Here is a 16,086-nt window from a genome sequence, read left to right as displayed (position 1 = left end):
TCCAAGCCACCCTTTGCCAGTCAGAGCTGTGGTTCCTTATGGTTCCAAGACTCTACTTGTAAAATGCCCAAGGAAGGTCAGGAAAAAACCAACAGCTATGGTAAAACAAGCAAACAAACAAACTGCCAGAGTGAAAATGCTTGGGGTGAGGTCAAGGATAGAGGAGAAGGTTGAGAGTGTTGGAGTACCTCCCAGCTTTTGGAAAACCTTCTATTTAATTTTTTCGCTTCCATTTCCTCATGTGGAAGGCAGTGGAGAGATGGGGACCATTTCCAAGGCAGATGAGACAAGGGTGGTTATCACTTCAAAGAACCAGGGCTAGTGGTATGAAATGTCCAACTTTGAGTTAATCTGTATGAATCTTCCCTGAGTTGGGGTGCTGGGCAGTGGTGGTGGTGCAGAAACACTTTTTCATCAGGGCTGGATCTCACAGTGGCCTTGATGTTGTGTAATCCTTTTCTCTCTGCAGCCTCCTTACTTCCTCCTCAAGGGTATTCTGGATTGATTTTTTGTCAAGCGTCCCCTCTCTCCGTGTGCCTTCTGGACTCCTTAACCAGAAGGAAACCTTATTCATGAACTCACACTTGGGCAGGATCCCTGGGAGACTCTGCCCTCTGTGTAAGAGATCCTGTTTTCCAGTATTGGTGAGGTTTGCACCTTTCCACTCTCTTTCATTAGATCCCTTTCATTAGGTCCTACTCTGGGGTCTATCTGGTGGCCACCTGAGATGTGGCGTGAGGAGTCTGTGATCATGACACAGTGGTTTTTTTTGTGTAATGGCCAGTGCCCTGTAAGGTCATAGTTACCCTTAGCTTTTTTCCTATCTAACGCCCCTGAGAAACTTGGTTCCACTTCCTAAGCATAGTGTCCATTAATGAATACATTTTAAAATCATATAATAAATAGCAAATAGGGTATTTGGAAAGTAGAGGAAAGAAAAAGCAACGATCCAAAATCCTGGCCTTCTAATAGCAACACCAATTGTCATTTTGGTATACTCCTTCCAGTTATTTTAAATGTGATGTTTAGAAAACACTTGTAATCTTAGTATGTACATATGCATTTGCAGTGATTAAGACCTTGAGCATTCTGATTTCTGCTAAGATTCATGTGCTCCTCTAGCAGGAGTGACAGGTGGCACCTCAGGCAGACAGGCAGGGGTGGTTTTTTGGCTGTGTAGAAAATACTTAATGTTTTTTCTATGAATCTAAGAACCTCCCAGTAATGCTATCCCGGGATGGATGCTTTGAGGTCTGCTTACCATAGTAGTCAGCTAATGACAAGCACTCCCACCTCACAGAGGTCTATAAAGAGAAGTAAATTAGAGGTTAAATTTCCAAAGAACATAGCACTTTCCACCAGCTTGTTTTCTCAGTAAGAACAGTTATCACCACTTTCATTATCATCTCACATTTGTAGAGAGCTTTACTTTTCCAAGTACATCCCCATGTGCCAACTCATCAGTTCTTGCAGCAACCCTGTTATGTGCACAGTACTGTTTTCATCTGCCTTCTACAGATGAGGCACCGGGGAAGCCAAAAGACTTGCCCACAGTCATACGTGCTACCTGCATCTCGACCCCCTGGCCTTGTCCTGAACAGTGACCAGATTTCTCTGGATCCCCTATTTCTGTCTGATCACCCAGCACTCAGACAGATTTCTTTTTCCACTGTGGCTTTCCTTTCTGACTGGTTTTCTTAAATACTCTTCCCTTCCTCCTCCTTGCAGGGGGTCGTGATAAGCGAGGCGGACCCATCCTGACCTTCCCTGCTCGCAGCAATCATGACAGAATAAGACAGGAAGACCTGCGGAAACTAGTGACGTATTTGGCCAGCGTGCCAAGGTAAGGGGAAGGGGAAGGGCCTGCAGGGGAGCGGGAGGGAAGCTGGGCTGATGCCAGTTTTGGAAGGAGCCTCCATCTCTGCCAGGGACCCTAGTGGTTTCTGCCCTTCCAGTGGATTCTAACTGTTCCTGGAACACCATTGTCCATTGTCTGCCTCATTCCCATTGTTACTGCTGGGATTCATGTGAATGGGGTGGGAGCTGGAAGTGGCAACTCTGGACACTCAATTCTGTATCACTCAGCTAGAGGAGGCACTCAACTTGATTTAGGTCATGCATTTTCAGTGGGAGTGATACTGCCCCCAAAGAGAGTGAAAATTGGTTGTTAGGGATAGCAAAATATTTATTTCCATGTATTAAACACAGGTATATATACTCTACCAATGTACAGTATATGTGTGGTATTGAATTTTCACTGGGTAGGGTGATTAGGGAAAAAAGATCTAAAAAGGCTTCTTCAGGTCCTAGGATGATCATTTTAAAAAGTGTGAGAAACACTGGTCTAGATAGTACTGGCCACAAGGTGGGTGTGGGAGACATGCCAAGGACATAGTTTATGTATTTTGAGAAGGGAGAGATGAGACCTTCACTTGATCAGAGAACCACAAGATGTGAGAGTTGGGAGAGCCCTGAGGAGCAATCTAGGCAGATACGTGTCATGTCTTGCTTAGGGAAAGGGGCTGGCAGAGGATGTGTGTGGCTCACAAGGCTCAGTGGGAGAGCTTGGTCTAGAATTCAACCCTCCTGAGGCCAGCCGCCATGCTCTCTTGCCATGTTTGTTCTTGAGCAGCGACAGCACTGCTGTCTGTCTCTTAGTGGGGCCAAAACCTGTGAAATGTTTGTTGTGGCAAATAAGAAATGGTTCCTTGGGCTTTCAAACCCTTCATCTTGTCTCTGTGCATTTTATAGAAGAATTAGTGAATTACGGGGAGGAGCTATAGATCCAGCTTTGCCTTTGCTGGAAGACCTGGGATAATTTTTGAATGTGTTATTAAGTTCTTGAAGCAAATGTCGAATGAGGCAAGTACTGCATCTCAGAGAGCTAAAGAAGAGATGAATGTAAAGGGATGCTTGGGAGGTGATGCGCAGGTAGTAAAGGGGATTTTAAGAGCAGTCATCCCCTACTTGGAAGGATGTTGAATGGAATGGTGAGCCCTGAAGAACTTCAGACAGAAGACTGTGAACAAACAGATGCTGAAGAGTGTCTGTTTTTTTTTGTTCTTTATGATATCCACTGGGAACAGAAAAAAGATAAAAGGTCTTAAGTTCCAGTAAAAGGGATTTGGGTCATATCTGAAGAAGATCTTATAAACTTTGAGTGCATGAGACAATGAATGTAAGGATGAAAGATTTTTTTTTTTCTGGGGGTCATTGTAAAGAAGAAATACTCTTATCTGTCTCAGAAGCAAGGAGGTAGACTAAATAACTCATGATTGATATAGGTAATTTAGCAATTTAGCTAAGCAGTTTTTTAAAGCACTTTTCCTAAGTATGTGACCAACAGGCATAAAACCAGGAATTTTCTGAAGCAATTTACAATAGAAGTTTTCACAGGGACCCGTGATGGACTCTCAGTTCTTTTAAAGACAGAAGAAATTGGGATCCCAGAAGATATAAAGGGTACATTTTTCTTTCCTGCATGTTCATCACATAGCTGCAACTAATTCATGCTCATCTTTTCTTTAGAATAAAGAGGGAAAGAGTTGGAAGAATACTTTTCTTTATTCTGACTTGTTAAGCAAAGAGTGGGACAAAACAGACTGGAAGTAATTTAAAAAGAAAAGATTTCCGCTGGGGCGAAGGGGAACAAAACCCAAGAGGGGCTGAGAGGAAGGCCATGAAAAAGGTGGAATTATCTTTCATTATCACTGAAGGAACACACAAGATGCAGGCTCTCTGCTTCTCAGAGGGTGGTCACATCATTACAGTCTGCGCTCCTGAGAATCAGAAGGATCTTCATAGGGCAGGCAAGAGTCCTGTTGCCAGTGGGAAGAACTGTTCTGTGATGCCTGCTGCTCTGTCTCCTGAGGGACCTGTATTCATGAAGAGTGTAAGCTCCCGGCAGGCCACAGAGTTCACCTAGTCATGCCCACCAGTCACTTCCTGATTCTGTTGGCCACATGTCACTCATAATGGCTGTGGGATGGAACAGGATTGTTCTAAAGACAGTGAAGTTTGGGGTAGGAAAACTGAGTAACTTAGCAGGTCAGATTATATTTGCCACTTTCTTCTGTGCAGCCATGGCTTTGGAAGAGAAAGAGAACAATGAAAATTAACTGTTAGACTCAGCAGATGATACTGGTGAGAAGAAATTATTTATCTGGGTCAGATTCAGGATGCTAAAAAGACAGGCTCTTGTTAGAAGTGGATTGTTACATGCTGGTGTGATCAAGCCTGTAGGTGACATTTGATCATTTGATGCTTTTTTTTTTTTTTTTTTTGAGACTGAGTCTCACTCTATCACCCAGGCTGGAGTAGAGTGGTGCAATCTTGGCTCACTGCAACCTCTGCCTCCCAGGTTTAAGTGATTCTAGTGCCTTGGCCTGCCAAGTATCTGGGATTACAGGTGCCCGCCACCACAACTGGCTAATTTTTGTATTTTTAGTAGAGACAAGGTTTCACCGTGTTGGTCAGGCTGGCCTCGAACTCCTGACCTCAAGTGATCCACCCACCTCAGCCTCCCAAAGTGCTGGGATTACAGGCATGAGCTACCACTCCCGACGAACATTTCCTACTTATTTATTCATGCATTTATTCATTATGTAGTCAACAAGTATTTAGAGCTTCTCTATGCCAGGTAGATTGAGGATTTGCGGTGAGCAGGAACACACATTTTGAGAAATTTAGGGGAAACCTGGGTATTTCCCTACCCAGTGCCAAACCAGTAATAGTAAAAGGCAGCCCAAGATGGGAGTGCATTGGTAGCATAGGAGATGAACCAGCGAACAGAAGACAAACAAATAAGGACAAGTGAGTGGTGAAAGAGGGTCCTGGAATTTAAGGAACCAGCAAACTTAATGACCATTTGGGGGAACATTTTAGAATAGATGATTAAGCAGATGGTGTTGATAATTTAGAAATGAATAGGAAGAAATAGTCGCACTCTCCTCTCTGTAGGCCAGGCCATATCTGGACCACTGCATTCAACTCTGTAACATTCATCTGGCCAGCTTCATTTTAAGAACTACATAGATCAGTTAGAGTACTGTCAAGGAAGCAGCACATTAAGGCACCCACAATCCATGTCTCCACAGTTGAAGGAATGAGGGATGTTTGCTGGCAGGCATGAAGATGAAGGAAAAAAAAACCACGCAATTCCTAACTTCAGGAGAGCTGCCCCAGAAGTGAGGGAACAGGCATGGCCTCTGTTGCATTAATGGGTAGACATTAGACTGCCCACATGGAAGCTGTCTAGCAATAATGCTGCTGCCTCTGGAGAAAGCGAACTTCCTGTCGCTGAAGACCAGATGACCCTCTGTTGGGGATGCTGTAGAAAAAGTTCCTCTACTGGGTTGGAGGTGGGCTTAGATGACTTCTAAGAATCTTTCCTGCCCTGAATTCTAGGTTTCTGTGATATCGGAAGAAAACAATACGTCATAAAATCCAGGGCCTCAGAACAGAGTCTTACCACCCCCACCAATATGCATCTAAGTACTCTCAGACTTCCTAAGTAAGTTAAGGTCTGGGATTTCACTTAACATTTTGTCTATACCTTAAATCCTAAGAGAACTTCTTTTTAGTCCCCTTGGACTCTGTGTGGAAATTTTGGGGCATTACCCAGGACCAAGGATCCTGTTGGGGTATAACAGCTTGGATCAGTCCTGACTTATTCATTCAGCATCCATCTTGGCCTGAGATGAGTCCCTTCATTTTAACTTCTCTGTCTTGCTCCTGATGAGTTTGGGCATCTATCTCCTAGGTCACTCAGGTTTTCCATCATCTTATTCTGAGGAGTCATAGGTAATAGGGTGGGAAGAAACCTTAGAAGTCTTCTAATTCAACTTTTCAATACCTCCATTCACTCAGTTCAACAAATATTTACTGAGTGTCTACTATGAGACAAGTTCTGGATGATTCCTATCATCATGAGGTCTCATGTTATCTTTACTGTCATCCACCTACACTTATCTATCATTTTTTTGTCCTGGTCTGCTATCTGCTTACAGTTACTTGTATATGAAAGGAGTGGAAAGAAAATACTCAGATATAATCAGCTGATGAATGTCCCTAGAAATTGAGAGACAGGATAGAGACAGGATAGAAAATCCAGCCTGAATTATAAATCATGCTGCTATGAAGACACATGTATGTGTCTTTATATGTTGGATGTTTACTGCGGCACTATTCACAACAGCAAAGACTTGGAACCAACCCAAATGTCCATCAGTGACAGACTGGATTAAGAAAATGTGGCACATATACACCATGGAATGCTATGCAGCCATAAAAAAGGATGAGTTCATGTCCTTTGTAGGTACATGGATGAAGCCAGAAACCATCATTCTGAGCAAACTATTGCAAGGACAGAAAACCAAACACCGCATGTTCTCACTCATAGGTGGGAATTGAACAAGAGGAACACTTGGACACAGAGTGGGGAACATCACACGCTGGGGCCTGTCATGGGGTAGGGGGAGCGGGGAGGGATAGCATTAGGAGATATACCTAATGTAAACGATGAGTTAACAGGTGCAGCACACCAACATGGCACATGTATATCTATGTAACAAACCTGCACGTTGTGCACATGTACCCTAGAACTTAAAGCATAATAATAAAAAAAAGAAAATAAAACAAAAGGAAAATCCAGTCTGAGAGTAAACAACTGTCCAGGCCTAGCCCACTGTATGGATAATCTACCCACTGTGATTATTGGGAGTTGATGAAATGCTTGAAATAGGAATTTTTAAGTACTACATCTAGTAAGGAAATCCTGGGTTACTTTTATTGCATTGAATTCCTCTTCATCATTACTGTTAGCCTGCTTTGTCACGACCTTCTTTCTGTGACTCCTTAGGGCACTAGTTGATGTATCTGACACTTAATCTGCTCTTAGCAGTGCCACTGAGATACTGAGTGTTCTGCCAAGGAATGCGGTTATCATATTGGTGAGGAAAGATGACAAGAAATTAGGATGAGTTATTCTGCATTGTCAATCAGATCAAGGTGCCTTTACTTGTGGCTTATTATTTGATGACATTTGCTCTTGTTCTACAGATTTCAGCAAAAGATAAGTTGGGTTTACGGCCTGCACTGTCTTTGTGCAGCATCCCCAGAAAATAGGCGTAAGCAGAGAGAACTAGGAAGACAGTTGAAAGAAGAGGGGTAAAAACTGCAAGGGTTTCCTCTCTCTATTTTCTGCATGAGAGAGTCTGAACTATCCAAACTACTGTCATCAAACATGTTCTGTTTTAAGGGCCTATTGAGATGTGTTGTTGGCACCTTGCTCTTTATCTGGGATCATCAATAAAAGGAGGATGTGGGGAGGAAAGGGAGGGATTGGGTGATGGAAGGGCCAGATAATAGGACCAGTGAGAACATTTAGGTCACATTGTTTACATTTCCCTAAAACTTACACCTTGTAAAGATCATTGTTAATTTCTTTATCTATTTTAAATTTAAACCCTATGTATAAACAGTTTGTAATTTCTATGTATAAACAAGATACTTTTTACACACATTTCCAGCAATACCAGTTAGGTGTCCCTATTATTGTCTGTGTGTAACCCTAGCCCTTAAGAGCAAATAGCTTTCTACCATAAAGCCACAGTAGTAACTGCAATTGTTAGTAATAACCTTCCTTAGAGTCACATCAGCTTTTGCAGCAAAGGATGAAGAGGCATCTTAGTCTAGATGGAAGATGCTGAGCTTCGGATCCCAGCTTTACCTTTCTGCAGCCGGGAAACATATGGCCCCTCAACCTGGGTAATTTGGGAAGACTTTAATGAAGAGACAGTTTGTAAGGCTGTGGGCAGGGAACAGGGAAACCAGCAAGGTTTGGATCCCTCAGGCATTGCAGGCCTGGAAACAGCACGGAGGGGAAACATAACCACTTCTAAGAGAGAGGAGAGCTTTGTGAGAGGCTGCCTAACAGGAACTGTGGCCTTCAGTGGAAGATGCCACCAACTCATGGTGACTCCATGACAGGGAGCAGGGAAATTGGTACCTTGACCCCACTCTCTTCCCGTTGTCTCATCTCCTGTCATCGTTGGCTGAATGTACTGAAAAGCCAGATGACAGGGGAGCCCATTGATGTAGTCCATGTAGGTCAGCTTCCCAGGGCACTGGGGAGTGGAGAGAAGATACAGAATGGATTCAAGGTGCAAATGGAAGATATTTGGCACAGAGGGAGACTTTGAGCATGCTATTCACCATTTCTGAGTTTAATATTATAATTTTTATTTTGGGAAAAGAATGTCTATCTCATAAGGGTATTGTGAGGAATTATCTAGCAGTCTCTCTCTAGCACCCAGATGCTCGTAATTGTTAGTCTTTCCCCTAGAGGAGGTCAGTAATAGTAATAATGATAATAATAGCAACAAAAAATATGTGAACATACATAGATAGCACTGTTTGCTACATATGAGGGACTAGATGCAGTGTATATGGTTATGAAGGTTATGAAGCACAATAATATAGCGAACACTTGAGAGCCTACCCTCCAATTTGAGAAGCAGAACATCACCTCTATCCTCAGTGCTACCTAGGGCTCCTCCCCATTCTGACTCCCTTACTTCCCCCCAAAGTAACACTACCCTGGGTTTTATGTTTATCCTTCTTTTGCTTTTTGGGAGGTAGAGTTCAGCACATGTTTTCATAAACAATATATTATTTAGTTTTCTTGTTTCTGAGCTTTATAAGAATGGTATTGTACATTATGTAGTTTTCAGTGACTAGCATTTTTGAGCTATTGTGATATGCAACAACATGATGAATCTTTAAACATAATTTACAGCGAAAAAGAACCTAAGGTTTTGACTCTGAGAACTCCAAACCAAATTATTAATAGATTAATGCAATGCTAAAGTATCTCTTGAGAAGTTTCTCTTAGTTAACTGAAATAAGGAAAATTAATAATGATTACTTTTCTCAGTATTTTAGAATAAATATCATAATTTATATCAATATTGAAGAAAAAGTAAAATTCTTTTCAATTTATTAGTTATTGGTATTAAGTAAGATGTATTAAGTAAGATAAAGTATATACAGTCCTTACATAGTGCCAGGCACACAGTAGATTCCACAAACATTAGTTTGCATCTCTTTCTATCGTCTGGGGAAGTCTGGCGTGTGCACAGTTGTGGGGTAGTACCCTGAGTTAAGTGATGAAATAGAGGGTTGAACCCAGTGCTCTGGCCTCCCAGTATGTGGAACATATAGCATCACTGTTGACTGGGAGTGGGGAGACTTCAAAAGGGACGTGAGCAGCATTCAGAAGCCCTGAGAGAATTTTGCTAAAAGCACAGAGGGGTAGGAGTGGGCCAGGCAGAGGGAAGGTCTCAGAGGAACGCTGGGGGTGGGCAAAGGAGGTGAAGGGGTGTCAGGTTAAGTTCCGGAAACTCAAGATGTGGAAACACATAGTCTTTTGTGAGAATGGCAGAAGATAGGGCAGAGAGGCATATAGAATTCCATGGGTCCAGTTCAAAAAGTTTTACTAATAGGCAATAAAAAAGCCATCGAAGAGCTTTTCAGCAGGAGAATGACAATTAAAATTGCATTTTAGAAGATTCACTCTGGCAACTGAGTGGAAGATGGAATGGAAGAGAAGGCTAGGAAATGGGGAAACAGTTGCAATAATGTGGGTTAAAGATAGTAATAATAACAACTAGCATTTATTAATCAATTCTAGGCATTGTCATAAGTATTTTACATGCAGTAACTTAATTCTCACAACACTGAGATGGGAATTATCATTATTCCCTTTAACATATGAGGAAACTAAGACTCAGAGAGATGAAGTACTTGCCTACTGGCACACAGCCAGTATGATCTGGAGCCAGATGGTCTAGCATCAGAGCCTAAGCTTTTATCCAGTGAAGAGATGAGGAGGCCAAAGTGAAGGAAGTGGCAGTGGTGGCAGAGTGAGAGGACTGATTTGGGGAGAATAAGAAGGTGAACTCTGAAGGATGGGCTAAGACTGGATTTGGAACAGAGGGACAATGAAAGAGGGCGGTAGGAAAGGGATCTAACAATGGTGGGCAGGGACCACTATGCTTCAAACTTGCTTTCCTGAAGCTTCTCTTTGGAACCTAAGTGTGAAAGTTGCTGCAGGTGAGAATACAGGTAGCAATTGCCTCAGTCTTGGGCTTCTGCTGGCCAAGGCAACCATGGTGGCTGTGGATTTGCAGGACAACGGGGGTGGTGAGGGTGGTGGTGGAGGGGGGGCCTTCACAGTTCCTCCTCCAGGTGTTTGTGTTCAGTTTTAGATGAGTTAACTCTCATTTATGCTCATCTGTGGGTGATAGTCAACCATGATTTAGTTACCAAATTGTACCAAGAGATGTAGGGAGAAAACAAAAGCACTTAAGACCATAGAAACTATTTAAAGAGATTAATAAAAGACTATCAGTAGCAGGGACCCCGAACTTAATGCCTACATTGGTGGGGTAGTCTCTATCATATTCTAGCGATGATCATCTTGTTCATTTTCCTTGAGTGTGAGATGTTTCCTTCACCCACCTGCCTGTCTGTTTCTATATTGGCATTGCTGTGGTGTCAGAAGTACAATTCTGGAATTAGTGCTCAGTTAATGTGCATTCTGAGGCTCCTTCATTTCCATGGCCATGCCACCATTGTAGGACTTGGCAGGTCTGTGGGGCCTGCACAGTCCATGTGGGGCTAAGGGGCTACGGGGGCTCAGGGACAGGTTGTTGGGAGTGGGGAAGAGCTGGCTATCATGCTTCAAATGCAGAGAGACACATTTGTGATTCCCTGGAGAACAATAACTGGAGCAATCAGAGGCGGAAACCACTTGGTCATGAAGTAACTATGAGAAGCAACCCTGGTTATTCCAGGAACCAGTAAGTGCCTTTAGCGATAAATCAAGGACCCACCCAGCACTGGACAAAAGAATTCCTAATAAGTGAGGGTGGTGAGTCTCCTTCACATGCATATTCCATGTGTACTCTCAGAAGGGACTTTGGGCATCAGCATTATCTTGGTGGGAGTGGAATGATAACAGAGAAAGAATGGGCTCCAGGGAAAATGCTGACACCTGGAAATTATGCAGGGTATTCCAGCCGAGGAAGAATAAACCCCAGAATCCCCCTCTCTGGGAGGTGAAATGTGCATGCTTGCTAAAAATTTTCTTATTTTTAAAACAGGTATAAAGATATTACCAAACACAATGGTAGTGAGGATTCGATGAGATAACACGTGTGAAGTACGTAGCCCATTATTTAGCTCACAGAAGGGGCTGACAACCAGTGGCAGTTGCTTTTCCTTCCCTTGCTTGAAAGTAGGGACCTTGTTTTGTCACTTGTCCTTTATTGTCCCTAGCACTGCTTTTTCAAAGTTAGGGTTAGGGTTATGCTTAAGTTTAGGATTAGAGCCAGTAGTGATAGCAGTTACAGCCATAGGTCAGTAACACTTCGCTTCTAATACATAATGAGTGAATATATGTGCCTAACAGTGTGACAAAGTTTTGGCCTGTATTTTTAAATTAGAAGGATATTTCTTTTACTGGAGAAAATAAGTGCAGGAAAAATATTTTAAGAATTTTTTAAAGCTCTTATAACTGTACCACCTAGAGATAATAACAATATATTGACATATTTCCTTCCTATCTTTTTTAAGAGCTTTGTTTTTTTGAGACGGTGTTTCACTCTTGTCACCCAGGCTGGAGTGCAATGGAGTGATCTCAGCTCACTGCAACCTCCGCCTCCTTGGTTCAAGCGATCCTCTTGCCTCAGCCTCACAAGTAGCTGGGATTACAAGTGCCCACCACACATCCAGCTAATTTTTGTATTTTTAGTAGAGATGGGGTTTCACCATGTTGGGCAGGCTGGTCTGGAACTCCTGACCTCAAGTGATCCACCCACCTCAGCCTCCCAAAGTGCTGGGATTACAAGTGTGAGCCACCACACCTGGCCTAGAGCTTTTTAAAAACAGAATTGAATTATATTGTTTCTTCAGTTTTGCTGCTTGCTTTATTCCAGTTAGCATTATACTATAGAAATATTTTCATAACATTAGAAACTTTTCATGTGTAATAGTGTATCTTGGGATGCATTATATTTAATTAACCCTATCACTAGACATCTAAGTTGTTTCCAAAAGTTCAGTGTTATAAGTAACCCTCAGTAAAAATCTTTTTATATAAACCTTTGTCTGTATCTTAAGTGGCTTCTTCGAGATAGATCTGTAGCAATCATGGGCTTCTTTTTAGTTTTTACATATATAATTTATTTTTTTTTTTGCTTTTTAAAAATTGATACATAATGTACATATTTATAGGGTGCATATGATATTTTGATAGATGTAACAATGTGTGGTGATCAAGTCAGAGTCATTGAGATTTCCACCATCTCAGAAATTTATCATTTTTTTTTTGTTGGAAACATTCCACATCTTCTCTCATATCTATTTTGAAATATATTATAAATTATTGTTAACTAGAGTCACTCTGCTGTGCTATCAAACACTAGATCTTATTCCTTCTATAGAACTGTATTTTTGTACCCATTAATCACCCTCTTTTATTCCTTCTCCTGTCTCTTCCCAGCCTCTGGTAATCATCATTGTATTTACTACCTCTGTGAGTTGTTTTTTTCTAGCTCCCACATATGAGTGAGAACATGCAATATTTGCCTTTCTGTACCTGGCTTATTTCACTGAACATAATGTCCTTCAGTTCCATCTATGTTGCTGCAAATGATAAGATTTCATTCTTTTTATGGCTGAAGAGTACTCCGTTGTGTATTTATATCACATTTTCTTTATCCATTCATCTGTTGATGGACACTAAGACTGATTCCATGTCTTGGCTATTGTGAATAATGCTGCAGTAAACATGGGAATGCAGGTATCTTTTTGATACACAGATTTCCTTTCTTTTGGCTACATACCCAGCAGTGGGATTGCTGGATCATATGGTAATTTTATATTTATTTTTTTGAGAAACCTCTGTACTGTTTTCCGTAGTTGCTGTACTAACTTACATTCCCACCAACAGTGTATGAGTGTTCCCTTTTCTCTGCATCCTCCTTAGCATCTGTTATTTTCTGTTTTTTTTTTTTGTTTTGTTTTGTTTTTGTTTTTTAAATATAATAGCCATTCTAACTGAGGTGAGACGATATCTTATTGTGGTTTTGATTTGCATTTCACTGATGATTAGTGATGTTGAGTATTTTTTCATGTACCTGTTGGCCATTTTGTATGTCTTCTTTTGAGAAATGTCTATTTGGATCTTTTGCCCATGTTTTAATCAGATTACTTATTTTATGAACCTTTTTTTTAAAGCTGGTGGGGCAAATCACCAAATTTATTTCCAAATTTATCAATTTATACTCCCAATATGACTTGCAATATTTGTCTTTCTGTGCTTGGCTTATTTCACTTAACATAATGTCCTTCAGTTCCATCCATGGTCGTGCAAATGACAATATCTCATTCTTTGTATTGGCTGACTAGTACTCCATTATGATTACCTTTCTTTTGGCCATATACCTAGACATGGGATTGCTGGATCATATGGTAGTTTTATTTTTACTTTTTGAGAAACCTCCATACTGTTTTCCAATGAGATTTCCTATTCTTTGCATTTCCCTAAATTTATTTGCTCACCATTGCCCAGGCACCATTGTGCAAACATTCTTATCACCGTCATCAATGACCCTAACTTAGGGCCATATATTGTGTACCTAAACCTTATCCTGACTTTGGAAAGACTAGAGGGATTGGTCACAGTGCCTGCTCTGTGGGGTCTCCCAGGCAAGGATTCCTTTTACTTTCCTAAACTAATATGGCCCCTTAACAGGGAGCATACATTAAAATTAGGATCTGATATGAAATCTAAAAAGGGCTTGCTTGTTTTTTTGCCCTTGGTGATTTTTTAGTTTTGTCTCTGGATGTGTTTCAGCTCCTTGGCTGGTTGTGTAGTCAGTTCTGGCATGGCTTAAAGTGGTTAACCTCTTTTGTGTTTATCGGAACTGGTGTCCTTATCTGCCTTTTAGGAAAAAGGCCTTTTAGGAGTTTGCCTCTGGGCAGCAATGTTGAATGAGCCTGGAAAGCCGAGGTGTGGTCATTTAATTTCTCTTTTAGGCTACTGTAGTCTATGGCTCACCAAGAGCAGGCTGATTAGGAAGCTGAAGTGTCTGGTGTCACCTTGATTAGGTCAACTTCAATGTCAGGTGAAATGAACTCCAATGCATTCAGGTGTTTCTGGAGTTTGTGGTAGGTAATCAGGATGAGTTAAATTTAGCTGGGATTCATTTGGCTGGAATATTGAAAATAAGAGAGTTCCCTGAATATAGATGCAGGAGAGACAGCCTAGCATCGGGTAAAAAGGAGGTGTTTTTTAGTTACTGGGATCCAGGTTGGGGCTGTTTGTCTTTCCCCCATTACATATCATTTTCACTATGTTTTCTATTTCTCTCTTTACTTATTATTGGTTAAGTCTGATTATGTGCCCTTCACTGATGTTTGGGGTTGAGTATGTTTTCAGGCATATATTTGATACTGATACTCTATGTTATGACACTTCAGTTTTGTAGAGACTGCCTTTATTGTACACTCTTCTGGCAGCTTAGGTGTGCTGCCACCAAGTGGTAGAGTACCTGAGCTCAGCTGCCCAAGAAGACACAGATGGGTTTCGTCAGAGGCTCCAGTGGTTCTATTCTGGTTGTCTCCTCATTAAATCTGGGATTTTCCAAGCTTTACCGTTTAAAATTTTATTGAAACACTGAAATTTAAGCAACCAATAAGCAAGGATTACTCTTCCTCAACTACAAGTGAGTTTGATACAATCTTTCTCAAAGAACTGTAGTAAATGATAGATAAAATACTGTTTGTGAACATGGTTCACCTGCTATGTAATCATTGCCAGTTGAAACTGGGAATTTTATAATAATGCTATTTTGGGGAAATAAATGGTGTGGTGTTTCTATAATTCTTTTTTAAATAAAATCAAATTAAAAAAAAAAAAACTAAATCACTAACAAAAAACATTCCCGTTGGGTTTGCCTTCATCTTTGGTTGACTTGAAGTTGCAGTGCCCCAAGCAAACTTATCTCTTGGAGCTCCCAGTGTCCCCCTGACCTTTTTCATCAGCCACAAACATTGACGATAAAACATAGAAGATAATTTGTCTTTTCAGACCTTCCTTTCCAGACAACATTTTCTTTCTCTCAACATGGAAGATGAGTACAAGAAAAACAACACTATCTAGGGTTTTGTTGCAGATAATTTAACTCAGATGTAGGCACTCATCAGTTGCGGAAGATTTCTGTACCAGTTTGCCACTGTCACTTGTATTTAAAAAAAAGTTTCCCCCTCGCCTTCTCTACCCCATCTCATCTCTTCTTAGATTGCTTTAGAAAAAAAGATTTATTCAGAATTTCGTTCTCAAAAGTCCAGCATTACCTAAACAAAACAAGTGATTTGAACGACATTTAAACATTTTTGAATCTAGGAAACTCATATAGTGGGGGTGAGTCCCATCCCTTCTACGAGATCTGCCTGTCCTGAGAGAAACCACACAGCTTTCTCTCCGAGAGGTGGTGAACCTCTTGCAGGTCGGAATGGTTAGTTTTTTTTCTTGCCCCTGAGGATGCAGAGCACCACCTTGCAAACTGGCTGAATTCAATTAGACTGGAGGCTCCCCAAGGAAAAAGGAGAGGGCTTCACCCCCCATACTCCTTAGGGCCAATGCCAGGATCTCTCTTTCAGACATGGAGTACCTGAGGCCAGACAGGTTTCCTTCGGGAGGTCCTTTTTCCTCGGTCGGGGGCTGTGACCACAGGGGGTGCCCAGGCCAGAGGTGGGTGGACTGGCACTGTGGCAGAGAGCGGGGCAGAGCCTTCTGCCAGGGGACGGAGCATGGAGGTACCTGTGAGGGAACAAGCAGTGGACTCAGTCTCACCAAGGAGGTATATTCTTGTTCCTAAATTAAGCAAATATGACAGCCAGCCCCATTTCTCCTGGAACTAAGATGGGAGCACTTTGTCAGCCATGGTGACTCAGCAAGGACAAATGTTTTTCTGGATAATTTACTGACGTAATTCAAGCATGTGTCCTGATGGCCCT

General features: G+C 41.6%; 1 protein-coding gene across 4 annotated transcripts in view; it reads left to right on the top strand.

Moving 5' to 3' along the window:
• The window catches only part of KALRN (kalirin, RhoGEF kinase), a 651,545-nt gene that overhangs the window by 139,638 nt on the left and 495,821 nt on the right, over positions 1-16,086 (top strand). For all 4 annotated transcript variants that reach the window (XM_011971540.1, XM_011971542.1, XM_011971541.1 and 1 more), the window contains exon 3: positions 1,729-1,843. In XM_011971540.1, the coding sequence (XP_011826930.1) occupies positions 1,729-1,843 (115 nt within the window). The remainder of the gene's footprint in view (positions 1-1,728; positions 1,844-16,086) is intronic.

The sequence above is a fragment of the Mandrillus leucophaeus genome, unplaced genomic scaffold (assembly GCF_000951045.1).
Source record: "Mandrillus leucophaeus isolate KB7577 unplaced genomic scaffold, Mleu.le_1.0 Scaffold123, whole genome shotgun sequence".
NCBI lineage: Eukaryota > Metazoa > Chordata > Mammalia > Primates > Cercopithecidae > Mandrillus > Mandrillus leucophaeus.
Note: the sequence above shows the minus strand (reverse complement) of the source record. Positions and strands in the feature narration are given on the sequence as shown.